General features: G+C 44.0%; 1 protein-coding gene and 1 long non-coding RNA gene across 2 annotated transcripts in view; one reads left to right on the top strand and one right to left on the bottom strand.

The window, feature by feature from the left end:
* The window catches only part of SLIT3 (slit guidance ligand 3), a 591,462-nt gene that overhangs the window by 145,458 nt on the left and 422,100 nt on the right, over nt 1–23,904 (bottom strand). Inside the window, exon 6 of the mRNA XM_077895576.1 lies at nt 15,565–15,636. Within this exon, the coding sequence (XP_077751702.1) occupies nt 15,565–15,636 (72 nt within the window). The remainder of the gene's footprint in view (nt 1–15,564; nt 15,637–23,904) is intronic.
* LOC144312667 (uncharacterized) lies at nt 1,133–22,813 on the top strand. Its single transcript, XR_013378201.1, has 3 exons — nt 1,133–1,517; nt 3,171–3,296; nt 22,748–22,813. It is a non-coding gene; the product is annotated as an uncharacterized LOC144312667 (long non-coding RNA).

The following is a 23,904-nucleotide window of genomic DNA, read 5'->3' as shown; positions in this document are numbered from 1 at the left end:
CTGAAATAGTACACAGCCCTCAATGGGGGTAGCTGTAATCACCCTTGGAAAGCTCCAACTTGGCACCTGCTCCTGGCTCCCCACTGTCCTCTGCTGAGTGCTGAAGTGTGGCTTTCCCTCACATCCCTCAAGATAGCCATCTTTGATCTGGAGGAGCTAAGTCCAGCTGCAGCCACACCACCCTGGCAACCTTAATAAGGCTGACATTTCCCTCTGTCTCCTCCGATTAGGCCATCGCTTTATCACTCTGTGCTTTCTTGGCTCTGGGTGTAATCTGCGTGTTGTGTGTCCATAACACTATGTAATTGGCTCTAATGCAGCAATATTATCTGTGAGCATGTATCACATAATTGCAAAACCAGGCATCCACAGTGAGTGCCACTGCAGACTCCCAGTATGCCAGCCTTCCTGGGACACTCTCTGAGCCCTCCTCTTCTCCTCCACACCTGTGGGAATCCAGACTTCTTGGGTCGGATAAACCGTCTTGGAATATTGGCCTCTTCATCCCTCGCCTAGTCTCAAAGCAGGTTGATTGTTCCTTAAGTCTAGGTACATAATGTGGCTTCCTCCTTAACAATCTTCAGGAAGGAGACTCTTGGTGAGTCATCAGCAGCCATGGCACCAGAATGCCTTTTAAAGTAAGCTTGGAGATGCGCTCACTTATACTTACAGACACCAGTGTCCAGTGGCCAGCACTCTAAGCCCAGAAGACGTAACTTCTCCAACAGGGCCTATATTGAATTCGCAGAGGCAGACACAAACCAAAGTAGGTAGCAGCGTTTTCTCAAGGGCGGCTGAGTGCAAATATTGTGGCTGGACCCGTAGGATGTATTTAAACTGCTGGCATGGGGAATGAAAAGCAAAGGGGGATGCTGGCAGTGTGTGGGAGGGAGGGACTCAAAGGGAGGGACTGAGGGCTCACTTCTGCCTCTCTCTCTTGCTGGCTCAGACAGGGAGAGAGGAATGAAACTATGGATGCTTTGGGTGCCTTCTCTCTTCTCTGGCTTACATGTCAGAGCAGGGCTGGCTTGTCTCAGTCTTGCGCGGTGGCTGCTGACCGATGGCCATCATGGCACCAGGAATCAAGGCCTATGCTGATGACCAGGCCCTCCTCATGCTCCTAGGTCCTGGGAATGTGCATGCTGTTGGCTCAATCCATTATAATGTGTATAGGTGGTGTCTCTTTGTGGACCTGGCTGCAGGAGAACACACACCAAATGCCCACTGAGGTTAAGGGAGGCATCCTGAAGACTTTCCCCCAGCCCAGAATCTCTCCCCAACTCAATGACTCAGTCATTTCAGGATGAAACTCCCCTGAATATGCCCCTCCTATCAAGGTTGAACCGGCCTCTTTCATCCAGCTTTGCAGTTTTGCTTTGGCTGAAGGCTCTAGGAAACTCCAGAAATCAGGAAGAATGTACAATGATGCATCCTTTGAGAACATCTAAACTGAATAGGTTCTGCCGTGAACTCCCTGCCTTGTAATCAGCAAGACTAGTGAAGACTATTGCTTTAAGGTGAGCTTGCCAAGATCTTCTAATAAATATGTAAGAGCAATAACAATACTGATACTAATTATTAAGTATTAGCTATGGGCTGGCACTGAGCTGAGCACTTTTCACACATTATCTCATTTAATTCTCCTAATTATCCTGAGGTAGTCCTTTCCATTTTGGAGCCTCAAAAGATCTATGAACTCTGCTCTGACCACAGCTATAAAGTTGCAGAGCCAGTGTTCAAGTATAGGGAAGTGGGACTATATATATATATTTTTTTTTTTTTACTGTTTCACAAAACTGCCTCTTCCAGGATTGTCTGACAGATGCTGGCTGTCCAATTTCCACGTCTTTTCCAAGGCAGAGATGAGTCCTAGAGGCTAGTGTTGCTCTCAGCCCTCCCAGGCTCCCGTGTGGCGGGGACTATGGTATCTGCCTCTCTGCCAAGGCTGCTCAACGGCAGTAGCATCACTGGACCCTCCTCTTGTCCACTGAACACAGAGCTCAGTATAGAGACAGAGAGCAGTGGAAAAGGCTACACAGGAGAGAGGGCAATTGGTTCTTAGAGCCTTCTGAGGTCAAGGTTTGGCTAACAAGTCTAAGCGTTGCCAGAAGCCGCCCTTACTGTTGGATGGGTTGGTTGGAATTTTTAAGCATACCCCGCACCACCAAGAGCACAGATCTGCTTCTTAAGCACAGCTCATGTTTGGGTTGTTTGGGGCAGGTGGTGAGTGTCTGAGGGCAGTTGGGATAGGAGGGGTAGGAGGGATGGGAGGGATGAGAAGGATGGAGGGAGAGAGGGGAAAGGATGGTGGGAAGCCGCCTCTCTCACATTACCTGCTCTCCAGGACTATCCTGGGTGCCGCCTATTACTGACTTCCTTGATCTCCCTGAGGACCGTTTAAATTAAAGCTCATAACCATTGTGTGGGCATATAATGAAACCAACTGATGCCGCACTGATTAGTCCATTACTCTCAACTGTTAGAAAACATAATGATCTCACAAGGGGCCTTATTCACTGACGTATAGCAGGCGAGCTCTCATTTGACACCTCAAATTAGCAGCCAAAGCAATAACAGCTGGGGTTTTTGTCTCAATATTTGTACCCGACTCTAAAGTGATTTGGCAACTGGGTGAGCGTTATTTTTAAACACAGAGCTCTCACCGCCAAGTAACATTTTAAATGGTCTCCAGGTGTCATGTTAAACCTACAGAAATAAATAAAAACAATCAGCTGCCAATTTGAGTCTTTGATGATACGGATTCCTTAACAAAAGGGCTTGTCTTTGGTTCTCCCCTCATTAGATATTCATATTGTGTCAGGCAGAAACTCATCTCCTTCTACCGGGCAGAGCCTCGGTGTTAAAAGGGGGAAAAAATGCCTCCAAAATAAATGTAAAAAGTGGAAGATCAAAAGAGAAAGGTGAATCCTCAAATCCTGCCATTGCTCGTCAGATGCCCAGTAGTGTAGGTATTCCTGATGCTCCAGTGTTTTAGGTCCCTCGATTCCGAAGAACTCCATACTCATTTTTTGATATCATCTCACAGACACTGCCTGGTGGTGATTCAGAATGATTCAACCGCCTCCCAATGAACAATTTAATTGTAAAAATGTACCTTAAACGACAACATGAATGAGTGGCCTCTCCCGATTCTGTTTCGTCACCCATAGGCTGGGAACCTGGACGATCCATCTTGTCTACTACATTATTTAGAAATCAGGAAGCTGCCAGTGTGCCAAGATGTCTGCAGTAGGCTGAGCATGGAAAAATGACCTCCAACTTACATAACTGAGCAGGTGAGAGTGTAGTTAAGGTGGGGGGCGATGGATGATTTCCCCCTCAGCTGCATTTCATCCCATAAGTGAGGGAGAAGGGGGAAGTTTTTAAATGCCCACTAATGTGTACACTATGAGAGAAGAGAGAACAAGCCAGTTTTGCACCCTGTTGTATAGGCAGGGCCTTGCCCAGTATTTGGCACATAGAATAACTCAATAAATATTTACTGCATGGATGGATGAGTTTCAAAATGTGAAGGGTCATGCTTTTGGCATCTTTTCATAAAAATAAATTTCCACTCTGAACAGACTCCTGGGCTGATCTAGGAGTACAAACTCAATTTCCTACAGGAGCCAGGTTTTACATCTGAGTAAGTGGGTTGCGTGGGGTCTGCAGTAAACCCCGCTCTGCCACCCGAGGTCATCACTTCTCGTTTCAAATGTTTGTTGCTATGCTGGAATGTAGGTGCAGTGCTGCCAGCGGTTCCTTTTTTTTTTTTTTTTTTTTAAGAGAAAGCCCAGACATCTAGAATTTTTATGTGAAGTCTCCTGGTTTTTTAATACTGGTGATTGAATCATCTTGAGGAACAAAAGTCACAAATGAAAAATAACTTGGATTTGGCTTGCAGATGCCAGTTTTTAGTCTCTGAACGAAAAAGATCAGTTTAACAATCTGAATCAAATATATGTATATCAATCACATATATATCACATGTCTCACATACACACCAAACATGTATATTTAACATACCACATATATAACATACTTTGAGATATGGATATGTATAAAAATTGAGATATATATATATTATATATATAAAACCAAATGGTTTGTTATGGTATGTTAATGGTAAAATGTGGTCAATGCCTTCCTTCTATACTGCATCTCCTCAAGGGCAGCCACCTACTATTCAAATGAATTATCTTAAGTCATAGAAAATTATTCAAATCCCCTCCCCCTCCAACTATCATTACCTGGAGACAAAGAGTCTTGAGAAAGTTTCTGTTTATAAAGGGAAGACTGGATCCCACCAGGCAGGCTTGCTCTTGCCCGCTTTCCGCACAGGGCGGCTAAACCTGTTAGTTATTTCTTACATACAGTTCAGAATGAAGCCCCAGAGTGCATGAAGCTCTCTGTTCCTGGGCTGAGATGCTGGTAAGATCCGGGTCTACCCTCTGATATTTGCAAGGAAGGGGCTCTCTTAGGGAGCCAGGCTCAGTTTACTTGGGTGACTTGGGCTCTAAGGGGAGCAGGATGCTTCCTTATGGGGCCTTTGGTCACCACTGGTAGCCAGGATCAATGGTGTAGAATTTAATCTCTTCCCGGATTGCCTTGCTAACCTACTGAACATTGGGGTGGTCGTCTCCCAAGCAGTGGCTGTAGGACTAGAAGGTCCTAGAAAGGGAGGGTGTTGGTTCCCATACAGAACATGCACTGTTCTCTCTGGAAAAATGCTAATGATTAAGAGATGATGGGATGGACAGGGCACAGAGGCTGGCTTCACTATTCTTTGTTTCCCTTCTGCCAATACAGGAGAAAGGTAGACAGCAATACAGAGCACTGGATAAAGAGCCAATTGGCTGTTTTCTGGCTTGGTTCTTCTGTGACATATTTCTATGGCTATATATATGTCATTCAGCCTTCTGGGGGGAATTCCTTTCTTTTCAAACAAAGTGGTGGGGCTGGTTGACCTCCAGGGTCTTTCCAGGCGACGGTTCCACTCTCTGATTCCCACTGGGCTAGTGCTGGTTCTAAAATGGCTATTCTGGGGATCCCTGGGTGGCGCAGCGGTTTGGCACCCGCCTTTGGCCCAGGGCACGATCCTGGAGACCCGGGATTGAATCCCACATCAGGCTCCTGGTGCATGGAGCCTGCTTCTCCCTCTGCCTATGTCTCTGCCTCTCTCTCTCTCTCTCTGTGTGACTATCATAAATAAATAAATAAAAATAAAAATAAATAAAATGGCTATTCTGGAATGGGGGTAGCAGTGGAAAGGGGTTGTGGATGTCTAGATTTGTATAAAGATGGGACATTTGGCCAAAATCTGAAAATCACAACTAACCCCCACTGAATTTGAAAAGTTTTGCAGGGTTGGCTCTTTTTTCTTTTCCTCGTTGTGAAAATAAAGCTTCAGCTTCTGTGGGGTTAATGGGTTTGCTTCCCTAACTAGCTTATGTCTGGAGAAGGGACGGGTCCAGACACGGGAGTGATGTTCCTACCCAGTTGATTTTGTGGAAGTGATTTGCAGGGCTGAAAGAAGTGAATAATTGGGATCAGGAAACTAATTCTCGCAAAGAGAGGGTTTCACTTGGAGGGGAAATGGTTTTAATAATCATACTTCTGGGTTTTAATGAAAATGGGTCTTTTGCCGGTAAAAGATCCAAATGGTTAAATTCAGAAAGAGAAAGGGCAGGGTGGAGAGTGAGGAGAGTGGCAGATATCTCAAAGTATTTAGCTTCAGAAAACACACTGTTTAAATGTGCCTCTTAACGTGAAATGGCCCCAGTGGTTTGGAACAAAGCAAGCAGGAAAGCAGGCCTGGTGGGAGGTGTGGAAATTTGCAGAGGGCAATTCCTGTTCAAATGGGGTAGTCACCACTCAGCTCTAAACTTGCAATGTCCAATAAGGTAGCCATGAGCTAAAGGCAGTGATTTCAATTTAAATCAATTAGAATTAAATAAAAGTTCAGTTCCTCGGTTGTACGAGCCACACTTGAAGTGCTCAAGAGTCACACTGTGGTTAGTGGCTATCATATTGGGTAGCACAGATAAGAAGCATTTTCTGCATCACAGAAAGTCCTATTAGACAATGCTGCTCTAGACCATCAGAGCCACATGGGTGCCCAGGGTTGCCACAACTTCCAGATATTCCAGGGAAGTTGAAATTATATACTTTTAAATAAAATTACCTGGGTTTTAAACATTGGCAACTAATTTTATTTTTTTTAAAACACCATAAACACCAAAACAGTTTAAAAAATCAAACTCCATATCTGAAGTTTTCGATTAACTATGGGCCAAGAGTCAGGGTCCTCTGATTTAGTTATAAGTGGGAATGGGCACTCTAGGGCTTCTGGGAGTCCAAAGAGTCCAAATATGATATCGGAGAAAAAGAATCTATCTCCCTCCAGCCTTCCTCTTCACTATCCCTTGTTTCTAAGCACTTTCGCAGATAGGAAATTGAAGCTCAGAGAAAAGGAGAGATGATGCTCTGATTCTTCCCAGCACTGCACCTCCATGTCTTCCCCATGCCATCTTCCCCTACATAGAGCCAGCTAGTAGGAAGGGGTCAATTTCCTCCTTGAGCTCCTAGGACCTTGGCTTTCAGGACAAATGGAAAAAAATTATTCCATATCTCAAAGGAAATTTCACTTTTTCCTTAAGCTGATGTTCTCAAAACCAGGCTAGTCATTTTAAAGACATGGCTATGATCGAGCCTTGAGCCTGGGAGACAATGAAGGAAGGGGGTATGTTGTGTGGCCCACGTGAGCATTTACAGAAAACCCAGTTCAGGACACAGGTCTGCAGAATAATGGACTCTCAGCCACAGGTGAGCTGAGCCAGCCAATATTCTGCATCCTGAATGAAAGTGGCAGCCGAGCAAGGGGCAGATTGGGCACTTCAAGGAATCATGGCTCTCTGGCCTGGAGATCCTTGAAAGCCATGAGATAAGAGTTGAACAAGGGCAAGACACTCACTAAACATGCACACGTATTGGTCACCAAAGCCACTGTTGGCTGCCGGGGGATAGAGAAAGGACAGAGGCTGACCACTGGCTCAGGAGTGCGTTTGCAAATTGGTGCAGAAGCTCCATTTGGGGAGTTACCTGACTCGTATGCATTTGGTAGCTCTGTGGTATTTCCCCACCAGCCACATTTTGCCCCCAAGAGGAAACTCTGGAATCTTTTTTCAAAGATGCAGTTATTTTTCTAGTTTGTCTTAGATGGGACAAAGCAAACCAAAAGGCCACTCCTAAACCTAGTTTGTCATGTCAGGATTTCAGCCCAGGGACCTGGTGCCTGGAGTCTGTGGCCCCTGTGAACAGTAAGACTTCCACTACCTAATTCCACCTAACTGGTGCTCATAGGAGATGTTGCTAATGGGAGTCCTATGGATTCACAGACCCTCTGTGCTCAAGAACAGCTCAACGACTTTCACCATATCCTCTTAACCCAGGAATGTACAACAATGCATTTTCAATTCAGGGACTAAGCAGGCCTGTGGTTAACAGGAAAGTACAATCAAATGGATACCATTAGAATACTTTCCCCCACCTCAATTCTAGCTACTTGAACTGTTTTTTTTTTTTTTTTTTTTTTAAGATTTTATTTATTCATGGGAGATACACAGAGAGAGGCAGAGACACAGGCAGAGGGAGGAGAAGCAGGCTCCATGCAAGGAGCCTGATGTGGGACTCGATCTGGGGAATTCAGTATCATGCCCTGAGCCAAAGGCAAATGCTCAACCACTGAGCCACCCAGGGGTCCCTACTTGAACTGTTAAAGTGCTGCTTATTTAAATGGAAAAAAAATTATTCCATATCTCACAGGAAATTTCACTTTTTCCTTAAGCTGATGTTCTCAAAACCAGGCTAGTCATTTTAAAGACATGGCTATGATCGAGCCTTGAGACTGGGAGACAATGAAGGAAGGGGGTATGTTGTGTGGCCCACGTGAGCATTTACAGAAAACCCAGTTCCTTTCCTAGTATCCTGGGGGCTGAATGGAAGTTACTGGTGCCTTCCACAAAGTGTAATTTTAATTCTGATTGCCTGAACAAATCATAATTTGTAGAACAGTACCAAAAAAAAATCATATTCTGGAGGTATTTTAAGACTTTCATTAGGCAGTGACATTTCTATATTCAAAGCTATGTCGTGACTAAATACCTTGATTCCAAATTCTCTTGAAACAAATGTTTCCAGCATCCGGAGAAACCCAGGTGAAACACCTGGTAAATAAATGAAAACGAGTCTTGTCTGGTAGAAAACACCACTTTTCACCATGGCTCTAATTTTGTTCATTGGTAATAAAAAAAAATATCGCCATTTAGCTGGAGGAATTTAAAAAAACCAAACAAAACCAAAGATAGTGTAAGAAATGTGCTGCTTCAGTAAATACTACATCATTCAGCATTTAAAATAATTCTGGGGCAATCACAACCTTAGTTCTGTTCAGGACTGAAAGAGAATCTGGAGACTGGTGTGGAGTAGACATCCATTCAGTTAGTTAATTTCAACTGAATCTGGTTCCATGTACTTTATTTATTTATTCATTCATTCATTCATTCATTCATTCATTCTATTCATTTGAGAGAGGGAGAGAGTGAGCATGAGCAGGGGCAGGGACAGAGGGAGAGGTAGAAGCCGGCTCCCCATGGAGCAGGGTCCTGGGATCATGACCTGAGCAGAAGGTAGCCACCCAGGTGCCCCATTTCCATGTACTTTAAATGACTACCTACATTCCAGGTTTGTGTAAGGTTCTGGAGATAAGGCAGTGAAGCAGTATTAGACATGTCCTTCACCTTGGTGGTGGCGAGTGTCCTGGTTGGGTGTCTGCTATTTGCTAGACACACACCTATGGTACCTCCTTTAATCCACATACTAATCTAAGGGGTTGGTATTACTGCCTCTATTTTTCAATGAGGAAATGAACCCCAAACCACCTGGTTTGGTGAAGCTGGACTGGCAGCCAGTCCTATGGGAGGACTCGAACATTCCCAAGGTCTGTGGGCTTATACTTCCAGGTTCTGTGGAATTGGATCTATTGCTGATTAAGGTGAGGTCATAGGTTTAGATCTGAGGACCCTGCAGGTCAACTTTTCAAAAAGAAAAACTATCATTCCTGAATCACTGTGGCATTTACAAGAGCCCATGATCTTACTAATGTACATAATTGTTTCTTTGCTATGCGTGCTTCCAGAATGTTTGCTTGCTTTTCTTTCTTTCTCTTTCTTTCTTTCTTTCTTTCTCTTTCTTTCTTTCGTATGTATGTACGTATGTACGTATGTATGTATGTATGTAGCAGAGCAGTGAAGCCCTGGGGCTCAAATATCAGACAGAGCTGGATTTGTTACTTGAAGAGTAGGCTCAAGTACTTGCCAGTGGCACTTTGGGCAAGTCATTCTGCTTCTCTGAGCCTCAGTTTCCTCATTAGAAAAATGAGATTAAGAGGTTCTACTTTCTAAGGTTGTGGTGAGGATTTACATGAAATGCTACATTCTAGTATCTTGTCATAGTCCCTGGAAGATAGCAGACACTAAGAAATGGAGGCTGTAACAGTAATGGTGACTATACTAATAATTGTTATAATATCATTGTATTACATGTTGTTAATTACTATTTGTTAATCAGGGCATCTAGTTCCACATTTGGAAGAAGCTCAGTTGAAGCGAACGACAGACCTTCTGGGTTTTCTGTACTGGGCTAACAAGGTCTATGAATGTCCTTACACCCAATGCCCAGCACCCTTCAGCCAAGTCAACAACCCCGTGCTAGAGGAGTGAGCACACCCTGATCTAAGTATCAGGGCTATTGTCAATTTCCTGTCATTGCCTTCTTCTTACACTAGCAAAGGGCTTTCTTCTCCATTCTTCTGTGTCTATAAGTGGGGCTTGGGGTCAGGCCTGTTGTACCTGCCCAGACATTGTTGAATATCTATCCTAAAAGTCTGGTCAGTTCCCACCCACCACTGTTTTAACTCTTGAATCTCTCTTCTCCAAATATGGGCTAAGAAGGACCTCAGTACATGGGATGATGAAAGGGGTCCAGGGTACATGAAACTGGGTGGGGGGTGTTTTATCTCATTTCTCATCAGTTGTATAGACCCAATGACAACTGCTTTAAAGTCAAAGGGAATTTGGAGGCTAGTTCAACTCTTGAGAAGAACTCTCTAGAAGATGGGGCACAAGAGATTCTTGCTTGCTTCTGTGGCATCCTGGCTCAGTTTGAGAATCCTGACCTCTTTATCACTTGGCCCTGCTTATACATTTCCATTCAACAATTCTGGTAAGCTCTGGCCTCTAGAGTTTGATCGGCCAGAGAACATGCTCTTCTAAAGCTTTACTGTCTTTGGCACCCGACACTATGGTGGCACACAATGTGTCCCTGCTTCCTGGATGGATTAATAGTGGGGGGCCACCTGGGCTGGCAGGTAGTGGAAATGAATGGAGGTGAGTAGGACAGTGGAGTCTACGCATCCCATTGAAGGAGGAAATATACTCTTCAGCCATAACCGACTGTCACAATGCAGAAATGCAGCCCAGGGTTGCCAAGGCTTCTGGTTTGCCAGAAATCCAAAGCTGGGCATCTGTACCTTTATGAAAAATTTTATAATTGTAAAATATGAATGCTAACCTTAAAAAAATACTCCACAGGCTTGAAAAAAAGAACTCAACTGTGGGTGCAATGTGGTCTGTGGTCTATCTAGTTTGTAAAGTCTAGTTTCAGGAGAGCAGAAAGCAGGAATCAAGGATGGTTCCTTGATTCTGTCAAGTTTGCCCTCCTCCCCAGCTCTCCTAAATAATATAAAACACTTAATAATGGCTTTGAAAGGACAGCTGTGCTTGGGATCCCCAATCTAACTGAGGGCTTTTTTTTTTTTTCCAGACAGCCTAGTTGCATGAAGGTGTCCGATGTGAGCAACGAACATGGGATCAGGGGTCCATGGGGTCAGGTTTGAGTCCCCTTGCTGACACCAACTTGCTGTTTTTCCCTTCTCTTAACCAGAGCCCAGACAAGCGTAGGGAAGAGAGGTACCTGGGTGCAAAATGGTACGTGGCCTGGGCCTCACTCTTGCATGCTTCTCAGTCTCTCTGTGCCTTATCTCAAAATAAGAGGTCATCCTGGAAACAACTGAAGGTCCTTACAGGCCCAGCCTATACTAATGTCACTGAAATTCCAAAACTGGCAAGTGACATAAATGGAGAGAGACTTTAAAACAACACACAGACTGGTTTTCTGCAGATGTACTGGACCTGTGTGTAATTTAGCTGGTACCAGTGATTTATCAAGGGCAGGCGGCTCACTGGGATATGTGAGCATTTTTAGGCTGTGCTCCTGACATCGTTGGTCTGGCATTTTTGGCAGCATATCTACTGAACTTCTGATTTGTTGCATGTTGTCAGGAGACAGTGTCTGACAATCTTTTTTCCTCTCCTGCAATACTATTGAAAAAAATTATTTTATTAATTAGATTTTCTCATTTTTGTTTCATTTGCCCATGCTCCTAATTTTTTTTTTTTTTCCATTAAACATTTTCTGACCTAGGACAGCATGTCGAGCAGGGAAGTGCCTGGTATAACTGGCAAAATGCCTGGCTGTCATCAACCTAACTGGCCAGGAAACCCATAGCTCAGAGCAGCGCGACGAATGATTCCTGACCACATGGGGTCAGAAACGCAGTCTTGGCATATTCGACTGCAGTATAAGCAGAACTTGGAGAAGACTGAGTATGTGAATCACCAAATGTACAGAACAGGTGGGAATGAAAGGCCAAGGATATGGGCGACAGAAGGCTGTCTGAGTCATAGAAACTTCCAGTTAAGAACCTTAAGGCCATACAGAAAGCTGGGGTTGTATTGTGGGAAGGTATCCAGAACGGAGCCCCCAAACACTGAGTGACAAAGGCCACGGGTGGATGTCTAGAAGTGAGAATCAATCGTCTCTGGGACTAGAATGTAAGTCAGTCAAAAAGCAGGACTATTTTCTTCCCCCAACAAGTTTGATTGACCTTCAGCTTTGTGGGGACCGAATAGCTGGGGAGAGGAAATGATGATTTCACAAGCACATGGGAGGCTCCAGCATTCTCCTGGGCAGGACTGTGAATCACCCACAGCTCGCCTAGCCCAGCTCTCAGGGGCCGGTTCATGGTCCTCTGTGGCACACGCTGGCCATGCTTCAGGGGAGCCAATACCACAAGAGCCTTGGCAACACACATCGGGAAAGCAGCTTGGTAGAATGGTTAATCACACAGGCTCTGCTGCTTACTAGTTAAGCAGCCACTTGGCTTCTTTCAGATGGGTCTTCTGCAGGAGGGCTGTGAGGATGCAGAGGGAGAAGGTGTGTACAAGCACCATATCCACTGTCAGGCACAGGTAACCGCACAACAGATTCTACAAAGACAGTATCATCTGTGTCATGCATCTTCCCCTGTGGTAGCACTGGGCTCTTGATAAGTGTGACCCACACTATGTTTTTTTTCTTAGTACCTTTTCTGGAGACCTGTGAAGGGGAGGAGGGTGGTGGCTCTCTTCCTTTGTTCACCATATTCTCTGCTAGACAATCCCCACTGGGCATGAGCCAAAAATGAGGATGAAGTGAGCAGATGTCATAGCCTTTTCTGGCCCGGTACCCATTCCTCTGGCTTTACCACCAGGAGTTCTCACCAGGAGCTCCCCTCCTCAGTCTCTGTTCAGTGTATCCTGGGGGACAAACCTCAGCCTGGATGGGAAGAAGTTTTACAGCAGTTCCTTCCACAGAAAGGATGGAACAACAGGGGGATCCCGTGTGAAATATTTCCACTAGTAGTTGACATCCACAAACTTTCCTTAAGTTAATTTTGAGAGAGATTTCCATGGAGGTGATCATGAGTCTTTCCTCATTTTTTATTTCATCTGCCTAATATCAGAGAGAAAACGCACCTGCAATACTATACTTTGTCTTCTTAATTTGCAGACTTTTAAGGCTTTAGATACTTAAAGGTGACCTTTCTGGGGATGGCGTGTTTTGAACACCTCTCTCTCAGGAACTTATTAATATAGGATGCCTTCACTCAGTTCCTATTTATTATTTCATTGTCAAGATTCTTTATGGTGCCTAAGTTGTGATTACAGAGAATTGTTATAAAATGTCAATGTGCAGATGAGATTTGGAAGGTCTGGGGATGGGGAGGGGAGATTCTTTAAATGGAGATGTCAGCTCCAGCCAATTTCAGAACGGCTCACCATTAAGATAGATGGTTCCAAAGCCGTGTGCCTCTGCTGGAAATTAAAAACCCATGGAATAAATGATGATGATTAATTTTAAGTACTTAGCCATGTGAAGCCAAATGAGAGCGTCTTTAAAACAAAGCTATTGATCTGGCTTTGTTTGGAATTGAGAAGATAAACTAATCAGATCCTGTGGTCTCTTTGTAATAATAGGGAACGAGAACTACTTTTCTCCCCACCCCCCATAGGTTTTTAAGCTTCAAGTGTGAGAAACCTGGTGTACCAACATGCTACAATATGCCAACGTTTTTAAAACAGCACACAATGGAGCACAGAAGAATAGTCCAGTTCTGTCCCAGACAGGGGTTTGATGGGGATGAGGGCATGATGGGGAGAAAGTCAGGGGAGTGGAAAGGACAGCATTTAGAAAGCCCCTCCTCTGTGGTACAGAAGCCATCTCCTCTTAAAGTTGAGGAAACAGACTCAGAGAGGTTGTGCAGCTTGGCCAAAGTCACACTGTGCCCAGGCCCCCATGCCCAGGTGTGTCTGACTGCACAGCCCTATCTTTTCCCCCAGACAGCCTTCCTGGTGAGACGAGGCACCACCACTTCCTACTACAGATCGCTAGCATGCTGGCTGTCAGGTCGTCACAGCTGTTTCGTGGCAGCTGGTGTTTTCCATTTCCTGGTCTCTTCCCAGAGAATTTTCTCATCCTCCTCAAGAAAAGGGTGACATGCTCCTAGCAGCCCTCTCCAGAAATGCTTTTTTTGCAGGCTGGGAAAATTGTGCCTACCCTTCTCAGCCCTGGTCTCCTGATAAGAGAAGTCCAAGATCACTAAATTGGGCTGGCATCCTCTCCCTAGCAGACGTTCATTTGTTGCCGGTTCTGGGGTCAGAGTTTGGGTGAGGAGCCGCCATCCATCTTAGGACTGACAACCTGACCTCCCTGGCCGTGGGTCCTGCTGTTTCTGTCCCGGGAATTCGCAGATTTCATCAGATTTCCGGCACCTTGCAGCATCAGCAGCCCCTTTTATTTCCCGTGATTCCTCTTGGAATCACCTTCCTCTCGCACAACGTGGAAAGGCTTTCTCCAACCCGTGCCCACTGTCTGCGGGGCCAGGTGAATAGGAAGGTGGGAGGAGGACCTTCATGTAGAAAGGGATATTTTTCCACATCCATTCATTCATTCATTTGTTCGATATTTATTCATTCCTTTGGAAGTCAGAGATAGGTAATCTGGTGACTAGATAGTTTTTTTATTTTCAGGGGTATGTTCAACCAATCCTAGCCTATCATTCACTGGATAGAACTGTACCATCAGAACTATTTTTAGATCCAAGCCATTACAGAATTTGGAAAGGGGAAGTCATCCCCAAGGTACAGCAACAAAACCTTCCTTTTCCAAATGGGAAAGCTGAGACTCTGAGTGGCGAAGGGACTTGCCCAAGGTCACACAGCCAATTAGGGGCTGAGTCGGGACTGAACCACACATTTCCTGACACAAGTTCTACTAGGCTTTATTGCCGCCCACCCCCCCTTCTAGGTTTCTCCAAATCAGGGATGGCTGGACGTGTCGCTTTGGAGGACAACAATCAAAATGTTTCCTTACACAATTCAACTTTAGTTTGAATGACCCCAAGATGATTCCCTAGCTGAATTCGACCCCCCAGCCCACCCTTGGAAACCAGGTTAGACCCACTGGTAAATCCAGAACATAGAACGGCAGCTACATTTTTTTTTTCCCCTAAATAAGGTATAGAGCATGGGACTCCACCTCCTCTCATCTCTTCCCCACCTGCCACTTTAAGGGTTACTGCTTAAAGTTTGGATTTAAACCCGATGCGAGATCCTCGGAGCAATGGCAATGACTAGACTTTACCAGGCTGTTTGGCATCCCCCCCAGCCCCGTGCCAAGGTCCTTTTGTGATACTGGGTGATTCCAACTGACCCCTTGGTGCTATCCCCTCTCGCATCTCTCAGACCTGTAACCTGTCTCTTCCCATGCCCACACTCAAACAGACTCTCCCTGAATGCTCTGGCAGGCGCTGGGGGGCTATTCCGCCCATCTGTTCCACCCAGCAACAAATACTGCGGGAGCACCGGGGAGAAAGGACTCGATTGAGACTCAATTAGCAGGAACCCCAGTTTGTGGGAGGTAGGAAATCACACTTTGCTGCCTGCAAACACTTTGGCCAAGGTGAGCCGGAGGGATCCCCCGGTTCCCAGTTTAATAGCACTGCAGCAGAAGACACAGAAATGCATCCACACGGACCCCCCCTGCACACACACTCCCCCTCTCTCCTCCTCGCACGGACACACACACGCACACGCACACAAGGCAGCGGTCGCAAAATCAACTCACAGGATCTCCAAGTCGCGCAGCGCTCGGAAGGCTCCATCTTCAATGCAGTTGATGTGGTTGTTGTCCAGCTGCCTGTGGAAAAGCAAGGGGAGGGCATGAAGGCTGAGTGGGGGCAGCGCCGAGGAGCCGGGCGGCCCGGGCCGGGCGTCCCCGGCCACCCGAGCGCCTGTCCCTCCACCCCTGGCAGGCTCTGCTCGTCCCCGCCAGGAGCTCGCGCAGAGCCAGCCTGTCTGCCACGCTGCTCCGTCTCTGCTCTCTGACTGTCTGAGAGAACTACACAGACGAGCGCACCAAAGGCTGTCAGGTCTCAGTAAATATTAATTGCGCATTTTTTTTTTTTTTTTTTTTTTAGGCAGAAGGGAGTAATTTCATTACATTAGGGCATCCAATCCATTACGAGCTCTTACCGTCATGTCACTGAAACAATTTCATTAAGCTAAAGGCCTGTAAATCATTGGAGGTCACTGCTCTGCCCTCCACGACCTCCCAGAATGCTTTTTTCCCCTCTCTCCCTCTCCCTCGTCTCCCTTTACTGGAAGTTGCAGTCTTCTGCTCTGACACAGTGCTAAATCTCAAGGCTTTATCTGCCCAAGAGCAGCGAGGGTGCATGGGGAATATACCAATTCCAAATTAGACTCAACTAATCTAATTTTATAGTCTTTTTATTATTCTAAGCACCAAATGTCTGTGGTGGTTTGATGCCTCCGTGCTTTGTTATGGGGCCCATCTGGTAGGTCATTCTATTGAAGCATTTTCTGACTAACTACAGAGCCCCTCAAACTGCACCAACCACCATCAACATTAAAGAAATCCATTGATGGAAGCGTTCTTGATGGGGGAAGAAAAAGAATATTGTTATTGCCTTAAAGATGTACCACTTAAATTTAAATTGGGGAGAATTAAATGCACCTATTTCAGGACTCCTTTTTTTAATTTCCCTTTCCATCTTATGAGCACGAAAATAATGTCTTTTAAAAGGATGCCTTGACTAATATGTATTCTAGTTGGGGACTGAGGTATTTTAGTAGAAGGATAACAAATATATATCATTATCTCTAAATCAAAATAGGTCTGATATATAAGTCAATAACCACACTCCAACTCAAATCTCACATTATATATCAGCCATTTGATTTCTAAAATACAGAAAATTTTACTAGCACCAAATTGTCTATTATATTTTGTGTGTGGAACACACCATGGTATTTGGGGGAAACAGCCGAAAGAAGTATGGCTATCCTGAGAAACTCTCTTACCGACTTTTTTTTTTCTTTTGTCTCAGAGAAAATCAGCCCCTCTCAGATGAAGGGATTTCCTGATGCTGGAATTTTCATTTGGGACTTGTACTAATCTATCCCAACAACTCTGTGCAAAAGATGTGTCAATGATTCGTTCGGTAACCCTCACGGAGGATTTTACATTCTGTTGCAGGAAGGCGGAATTAAAATTAAAATACTGTTATCATCGAGAAACTAGATAGATCTAGGATTCCTTAAACACCCATGAATGAAACACATACAATTAGACTGATGCCGAGTGTCATTAACAGAGGGGCTTTGCCACGATATCGGGTAACTGAGTCATCTCAATAAATGCTCCCGATACAAAATTTAGACATTCAGGATTTAAAAATAAATGATAAATGGGTATATCAAGAAGAAGCAGCACTCTTTAGGTCGACAACTTCTATAGCTAGTTTTCAAAGTTCTTGCTCACACCCGCTCAGGTGAAATCGCAGCATTCTTGCTACCCGGAATTCTTCCGGAGTCTTTCTTAACATGAGTTCGCTGAATGTCTTTTCCCAAGATTTCCTGTAAGTACTGGGGCCGCTGACTCCCCACAAAGGTTCTATTATGGCAGCCTAGTACTGCTGCCCAGTTTCTAGATTTATCATCAGTTTAAGGGCCAATGAATCAACAGCCCCTGCCCCACATCAAGGCCACCAAACCTTACCAAGCAGAAATGCAGTGGAGTTGGCTTTTGGCTCCAAGAAATTGTTCAATAAATATGCTGAATTCGGCAAAAATGGCCCCATCCACCTAAGTAGAAAAAGTAACTAAATCATCAAATTGAGAAGTCTGGGGTAGTGTGTAGAGATGGCAGTTTGTGGTGCATCTGCTTTTGGGCAGACATTTCAGAGAGGTCCTTGCTATTAGAATATTATTTATTTGCTAGATTTGTGAGGTGTTTTCTGTTCTTTTTTCTTTTCGAGCATGAGAAAACAGGATACTTCTAAATGTACGGAATGTTATATGGAAAGAATGCAATTTGCAGGAGGAGAAGAGAAATTCATAGAAAGAAGGTAAAGAATGAAAGAAGGTAAAGAATTAAGTGATGAAAGGAGATTAAAAGGGTGGGGAGAAAAGATATGCAAAAGATGAATAACAAAGTCCACGGTTCAGCCTTCCATCCGAAAGTCCTGCCTGGGGATACTGGAGTGGAGGGGACGGTGGAGGGGCTTGGTCGCTGTAAGGCTAAAAGCAGAGGTCTCCTATGTGATCAGTTTTGTGTTGTTTAACCAGGTTCACTGGATGGCCCAAGTTGACACCTAGTCATTTATTAGTAATGGCAAAAACTGAGCTGTAATATAAGCAGTATCTCTGTGGGTGTATTTTCATATTTTGTTTTTTTTTTTAAAGATTTTATTTATTTATTCATGAGAGACACCCGGAGAGAGGCAAAGAGATAGGCAGAGGGAGAAGCAGGCTCCCCGCAGGGATCCCAGGACAGTGGGATCACAACCTGAGCCAAAGGCAGACGTTCAACCACTGAGCCACCCATGCACCACTATAGACTACTTTAGAATGTATGAAATGTATCAAAATTTCAAATATTTATGCAGAAATGTGCTATACATTTATTATAACCAAGACTGTCTCCTTTTACTCTACATAGATAAACAGTATCCCAGCCTTGGTCATCAGTCATTTCCCATACATATTGTTCATTAAGGAAGTCTACGGGGGTATAAGGCCTAGGAGGATCGTGTCAGGCAAATGAAAACCTGAGAATTACTTCACTGCCCAGCTATTAATATCTTTATGGCACTGAGCATCAGAGTGTTCATAAAAGGTCATTAATTGTCTGCAATCCATCCTGATATTTCATGCAAATAAGCTAAGCCCCTAAAGCAAAGTAAATACATACTTGCTTCAGACAAGGTTTCTTTTTCTTTCAAGATTACATCTCAGACACACAAAAGTTAGTCCCCAGGCACCGGGTGGGGAATGCAAAATAAACACAAGCCCAGCATTTCTTTGCAGGTGTTAAGAGTGGAGCACTACTAAGCACATAGAGAACCTTCTGGAGCTAAGGCCAAAGCCTTTGACTTAGCAGTTTGCTTCTGCGGGTTGATGGAGGCCGCTGAACTGTGCTCTAAGCTCTCGGGTCAAAGGTCCGTTTTGCAACTTTGAAAGGACTCTTTCAAAGACCTTCTCAAAAACAAATCAAAACGCCCATCACTTACTCCATACTCTGTTACTCAGGAAGCACATATATGTAAAAGGATCTTTGGATATGGGGGCCCAAAGAACTTAGCAGTCTTAGGGTGCCTGATAGTGTTCTTTCTCTTTTTTTCCATGGCAGTAAGAGGTGTATTTGACACTGCTATCGAATCCATTTTTACCATACAAAGTGACCAGCCCTGGTGCCTAGCACAGTGCTGAGGACTTCCCAGCTGGCCATGCATGGTTGAGAGTGAGTCCTTCTACTGAAGGTATGGCAGGGCTGGGTTCAAACTACCTGGCAGAAAGAAGGCTCTAAGCCATGAGCTACGCTGTCCTGGCTGTGACCCTACAGCTCAACTAACAAGGAATAGAGATGTAGCTACATGGAGAGCTACATGGCTACATGGGGAACTTTCTGCCACCCAGACCTCCAGTGAGGGAGTATTTGGAGAGCATGCTTGGAATAACATGAGATTTCTGTGGGCCCAGGGTGAAGATGAGGAGCGGGAAGGCAGGGGATGGAGGGAAATTTGGTTGTTTTTTGGAGACGACTTTCATTGTCGTCTACTTTATACAGAAAACTCAATTTGACTTACACTCTCCCGCCTGTGACTAAGCCTAGAAGCCCCAAAACATTCATGATATTAAATTAACTGCTCTAATTTCCCTGGGCAGTTCAGATTTCACCAAACAATGTGTGCTAAAATGATACCAGAGTCCATTTAGAAAGAACTCCTCCGACAAGAACTAAATGCGGACTCCCTGAGAGGAGCTTTCTGACTACTGTATTTTTATTCTCCGAGAATATAAACAAGTCAGAAAGGAAAGCCAGCGTGAGTGAGGACTTAAAATAATCTTCACCAACGGCAGACAGGGAGATAGTGCTTTTGTAAGAATTCCCATTTGTAAGCATAATATTATCACAATTCATCTCTCTCAATCACAATTTCAAATTTCATAATTGAAGCAGGAAAGAAATATTTTCGCAGTTCAAAAACTTAAGGAAGCATATCTAAATCCTTTAAAAGGGGCTTAAAACACCTGATCACAATATTAAAGCCATCTACCTATCTCCTAACCACCACCACCACCACCACCCGCACAACGACGACTTAGGAAGAAAGAAAATTTCATGATTTCCATAATGCTTTGGAGTCCCCATGAGGAAAAAAATACCTGGAAGATAAAAATCTCCAGAAACAGGCTTCTGGAGAAAAGAATTCCCAGCTAGTCATTTAGATATAGGGTCTACATACCAAGGCACATCCATCCAGATGCTTACTTCTCATCCAGATGTTCTGGGGGACCCCAGCACCTCCGCCCTCAGATGGTTAAACTTAGCCTAAGGGCATTGTTCTTCCTCCGGGCCCCAAATCCAGCCACTAGCGTTTGCTCCAGGACTGCAGCTAGAGTTACTGCAGTTCTCATGCTAAATGGGAGAAGTGGCTAAGGTTCAGCGCTCTTTAGAACGAAACAGTTTGCTAATTTCCCAGCAAAACTGTCTACACACAATGCGCACAGTAAGTAGAAGGACTTCTGCATGAAATTCACAAGGGAAGCCTTACTAGAAATTCAAAGCAAGCCTATGGTCTCGGAATCCAACAATTAATTAACCTGTAAGAGCAACTGAGTGTTAGTAGATGTTCACAGTGTATTAGGTACCTAGGATATGGAATGAAGTATAAGGCATCCTTTGAAAATTTTTGGAAGACGACGGCACCTGTGGTTTTTACATTTCAATTATTTTAGGAGATATAAGAGAATTCTAAAAACTAAGCCAATTTAAATTTGTTTCTGATGAAGTATATATGTTCCTACATATACATAGTTGAAATGTGCTTGTTTTTCCATACTGAGGAGAAGCAGAATGTTGCAACTATTAAAAAAAAAAAAAAACAAAACAACCCGGGGAATCCCTTCTTTCTTAAAACAAGCCAGAAGACAAAACATGAAGTAGCCCATGCATGCTGTTTCTTTTCTTCCCATTATTCAATTGATCTTTAAGCAGAAAACAAGACACCTAGTAGTGCTTCTGGAAGTTTTTTTTTTTTTTTTTTATAACAGTTTAACATTCTAAAAAATAATTATTGAAGAACAAATTATAGATAGAGGTATTTGCTGCTGGCTGGGGTCTTCAAAAGAAAAAAAAGCTCAAGGTTATTTTAACTGGCAAAGGGGAAAAATATATTCAAAAGAAATGCATGCACTCCATATAATTGAGTACTGGCCACACTTTGTAGGCAAATCAAAAACTTGATCTAAGTCACAGTCTTCTAATGAATTGTCACTACTTCTCATCATTAAGGAGCTACTGTAATTCCACATTAAAACGACATCTCAAATGAACAAAAAGGTGAATCTATTATTTTGCACATTTGGTACACTTGTCCACCAGACCCAAGAATACATGCATATTGATATGTTTACCGATCCATGAATTATTTATATATCCACAAAGATTCCTGTCTATAGAACTGACAACTTTATGCCTATTTTTCCTACATAATAATTACATATAACACCTCCCTATTGTATGCATGTAACTGCAAATGCATATTATAAAATAGTTAATGTGACTGCTGACCTCTGAAATTTAATGTGCCCATATCTAGTCCTATTTACAAATATATTTAGATAATTAAATGATTGTTAGTATTCCAAAGACTTCAACCAACCGAACCTATTTTGTAAAGGACAGAATCCTAGGTTAATTAAGCTCTCTGATCAGAACATCCTGCTTAGAACTTAGTTAAAATTTGGAGCATGAATCTATTTCCACAAGCAACCTTATGCATGCTTTGCCACATGGCTAGCATAATACCTTTTATTAAGTATGTATCATATTGCTGTTCAACATATGCAACTTCTCAGCAGGAGCATAACTGCATCCACTCCAGTAGATGCTCCCGAAACCAAGCTCTGCAATAATGCAAACAAAGATGATGGATTAGCACCAAAGAGGCACGCCAGACCTTGGAGAATAAAGGGGTGTTTTACACATCACTGGGAAATATCAATAACTCCACTTCTGTGTTTACATAGTTTCCGGTTTGTTGGGGATTTGGCAAATGAATTTGTGCTGAAAAATGCAGGGGGAAAATCCCTGCAAACCAATTTAGCATGAAAGATAGTTGCTAGAAAGAAGCTGAGCTCTCATTTAATTTGGACAAGTATCAATTTGAAACCAATTTCTAGCATTTCTTGATAGATAAAACAACAACAAAACACCAACCAAATAAACAAAAAGCAAATCAAACTAGAACACATCATTATCTGTGTATTCACGATGAGAGTTTTGTTCGTTTCACAGCAACTTTTAGACCACGGGACCAAAGAAGTTTGGTTCTTGTTGCAGAATGTGCTCTCATGCTTTGAGGCTTGTCTCAATTCCATCCTTGTGTCAACCTGACATTAGGGACCAATGCGCTTCATACGTAGGATGTCCAACTTGCCAAGGTTTGTCTTGGAACTTTCCCGTTTGAGCACTGAAACTTCTGAGACCCATTCTGGGGAACTCATCAGTCCTGGCAAACTGCAGTAGCTGTTCCCCACTAAGACCCCCGGGGGGGGGGGTGCTGATTCAATGGGAAACAGATATACTCTGCACATCATTTCTTCACCAGTGTTCCTAAACCGTAAAATGTGTGCTGATTCACAAACTCGGCCTTCAGTTAGTTATGTCAACTCTAAGAGGCTCCTTACCGTGTCTCCTATAATATGGGCTGTCCTTTTTACAGGCACACCTATAGCTACAGCCAGGCAGAGGCTGGGAGGAGCCCTGAAAGCTGCTGAGATATCCTAAGGTACGTTCTCAACTTTCCTCACTGGGAATGAAAATATCTTTGTAAGAAGCACCCGGGTTTTACCCGGCCTCCAGGCTGATGTCGGGAATACTCAGAGGCCAAACAAATAAAAGGCTGTCTCCATAGCGATTGGGGCAGGTTTGTGGTTTCCCTAGTTACACTTTTGAGTGATAACCATCTGGGGTTCCTCCCGGGTAGAGGGGTGGAGCGGGGAGAGAGTGAGAAACCAGAAGATGAAACTTGCTTTTGTTAACCATCCTGAAAGTTCTCTTCCACATCTCTGTTTTTTATTTCTGTTTTTAAGTCAATCAGTATACACTGTCGAGAGTTTTAAAAACTTTTCACCCCCACAAGGATTTCAGAAATGTTCTTATTGGACTTTAGAGTAACTATTCCAGCCACATGAATAAGAGCAACAAGCAGTAGGCAAAGCAGAGGATGTCTTCCTGGACAGGAACAACTGTAGGCATCAGAGCCCAGGCGGGATGCTGAGTTGCATTCATATACGGGGTGTAAGCAGCTCTACTCTGGTTGGTCAGGGATCTCTGCCTGACAGTCCATGGAGGCTGCATCAAGGGAGGCCAGGGATGGCCTCCCAAGACCTCCAGAGATCTTTGTCTCCTTTAAGAGAATCACAAGAATCTCTCATGTAGAAATTTAAGACCTGAATTTACTTAAATCTCCAACCCATACTAAGTAACCTTCCGGAGGCTCTCAACATTTGCTAACCATTTTTTATAAAATAGAAGACCAGGGCTGCTGTAAATTTCTAGGTGGTGAATGAAGTGACTCACATCTGTCTTAGTGTGCCTAGGAGGCAGGACCTCTGCCCCAGTGGGTCTGGAAGGTAAAATACACAGCCTGAGATTATTCTCTAGTCTTAAAGTTTTGAGCTTGTTCGGGATCTGTCACTCCTTTTGTTGTTGCTATTTCTCCCTGTTAGAATGGGTGGTCGGCCCTATGCCTGTCCCACCACTGCATTTTGGAAAGACATGTCTGATTTTAGAGGTTCATGGCTAGAGAGCAATTTGGCTCAGAATGAGTCATACTTTCACCCTCAATTCATTCATTCATTTTTTAAAAGATTTATT

The sequence above is a fragment of the Canis aureus genome, chromosome 4 (assembly GCF_053574225.1).
Source record: "Canis aureus isolate CA01 chromosome 4, VMU_Caureus_v.1.0, whole genome shotgun sequence".
Taxonomy (NCBI): Eukaryota; Metazoa; Chordata; class Mammalia; order Carnivora; family Canidae; genus Canis; species Canis aureus.
This window is presented reverse-complemented; position numbering and strand designations above follow the sequence as displayed.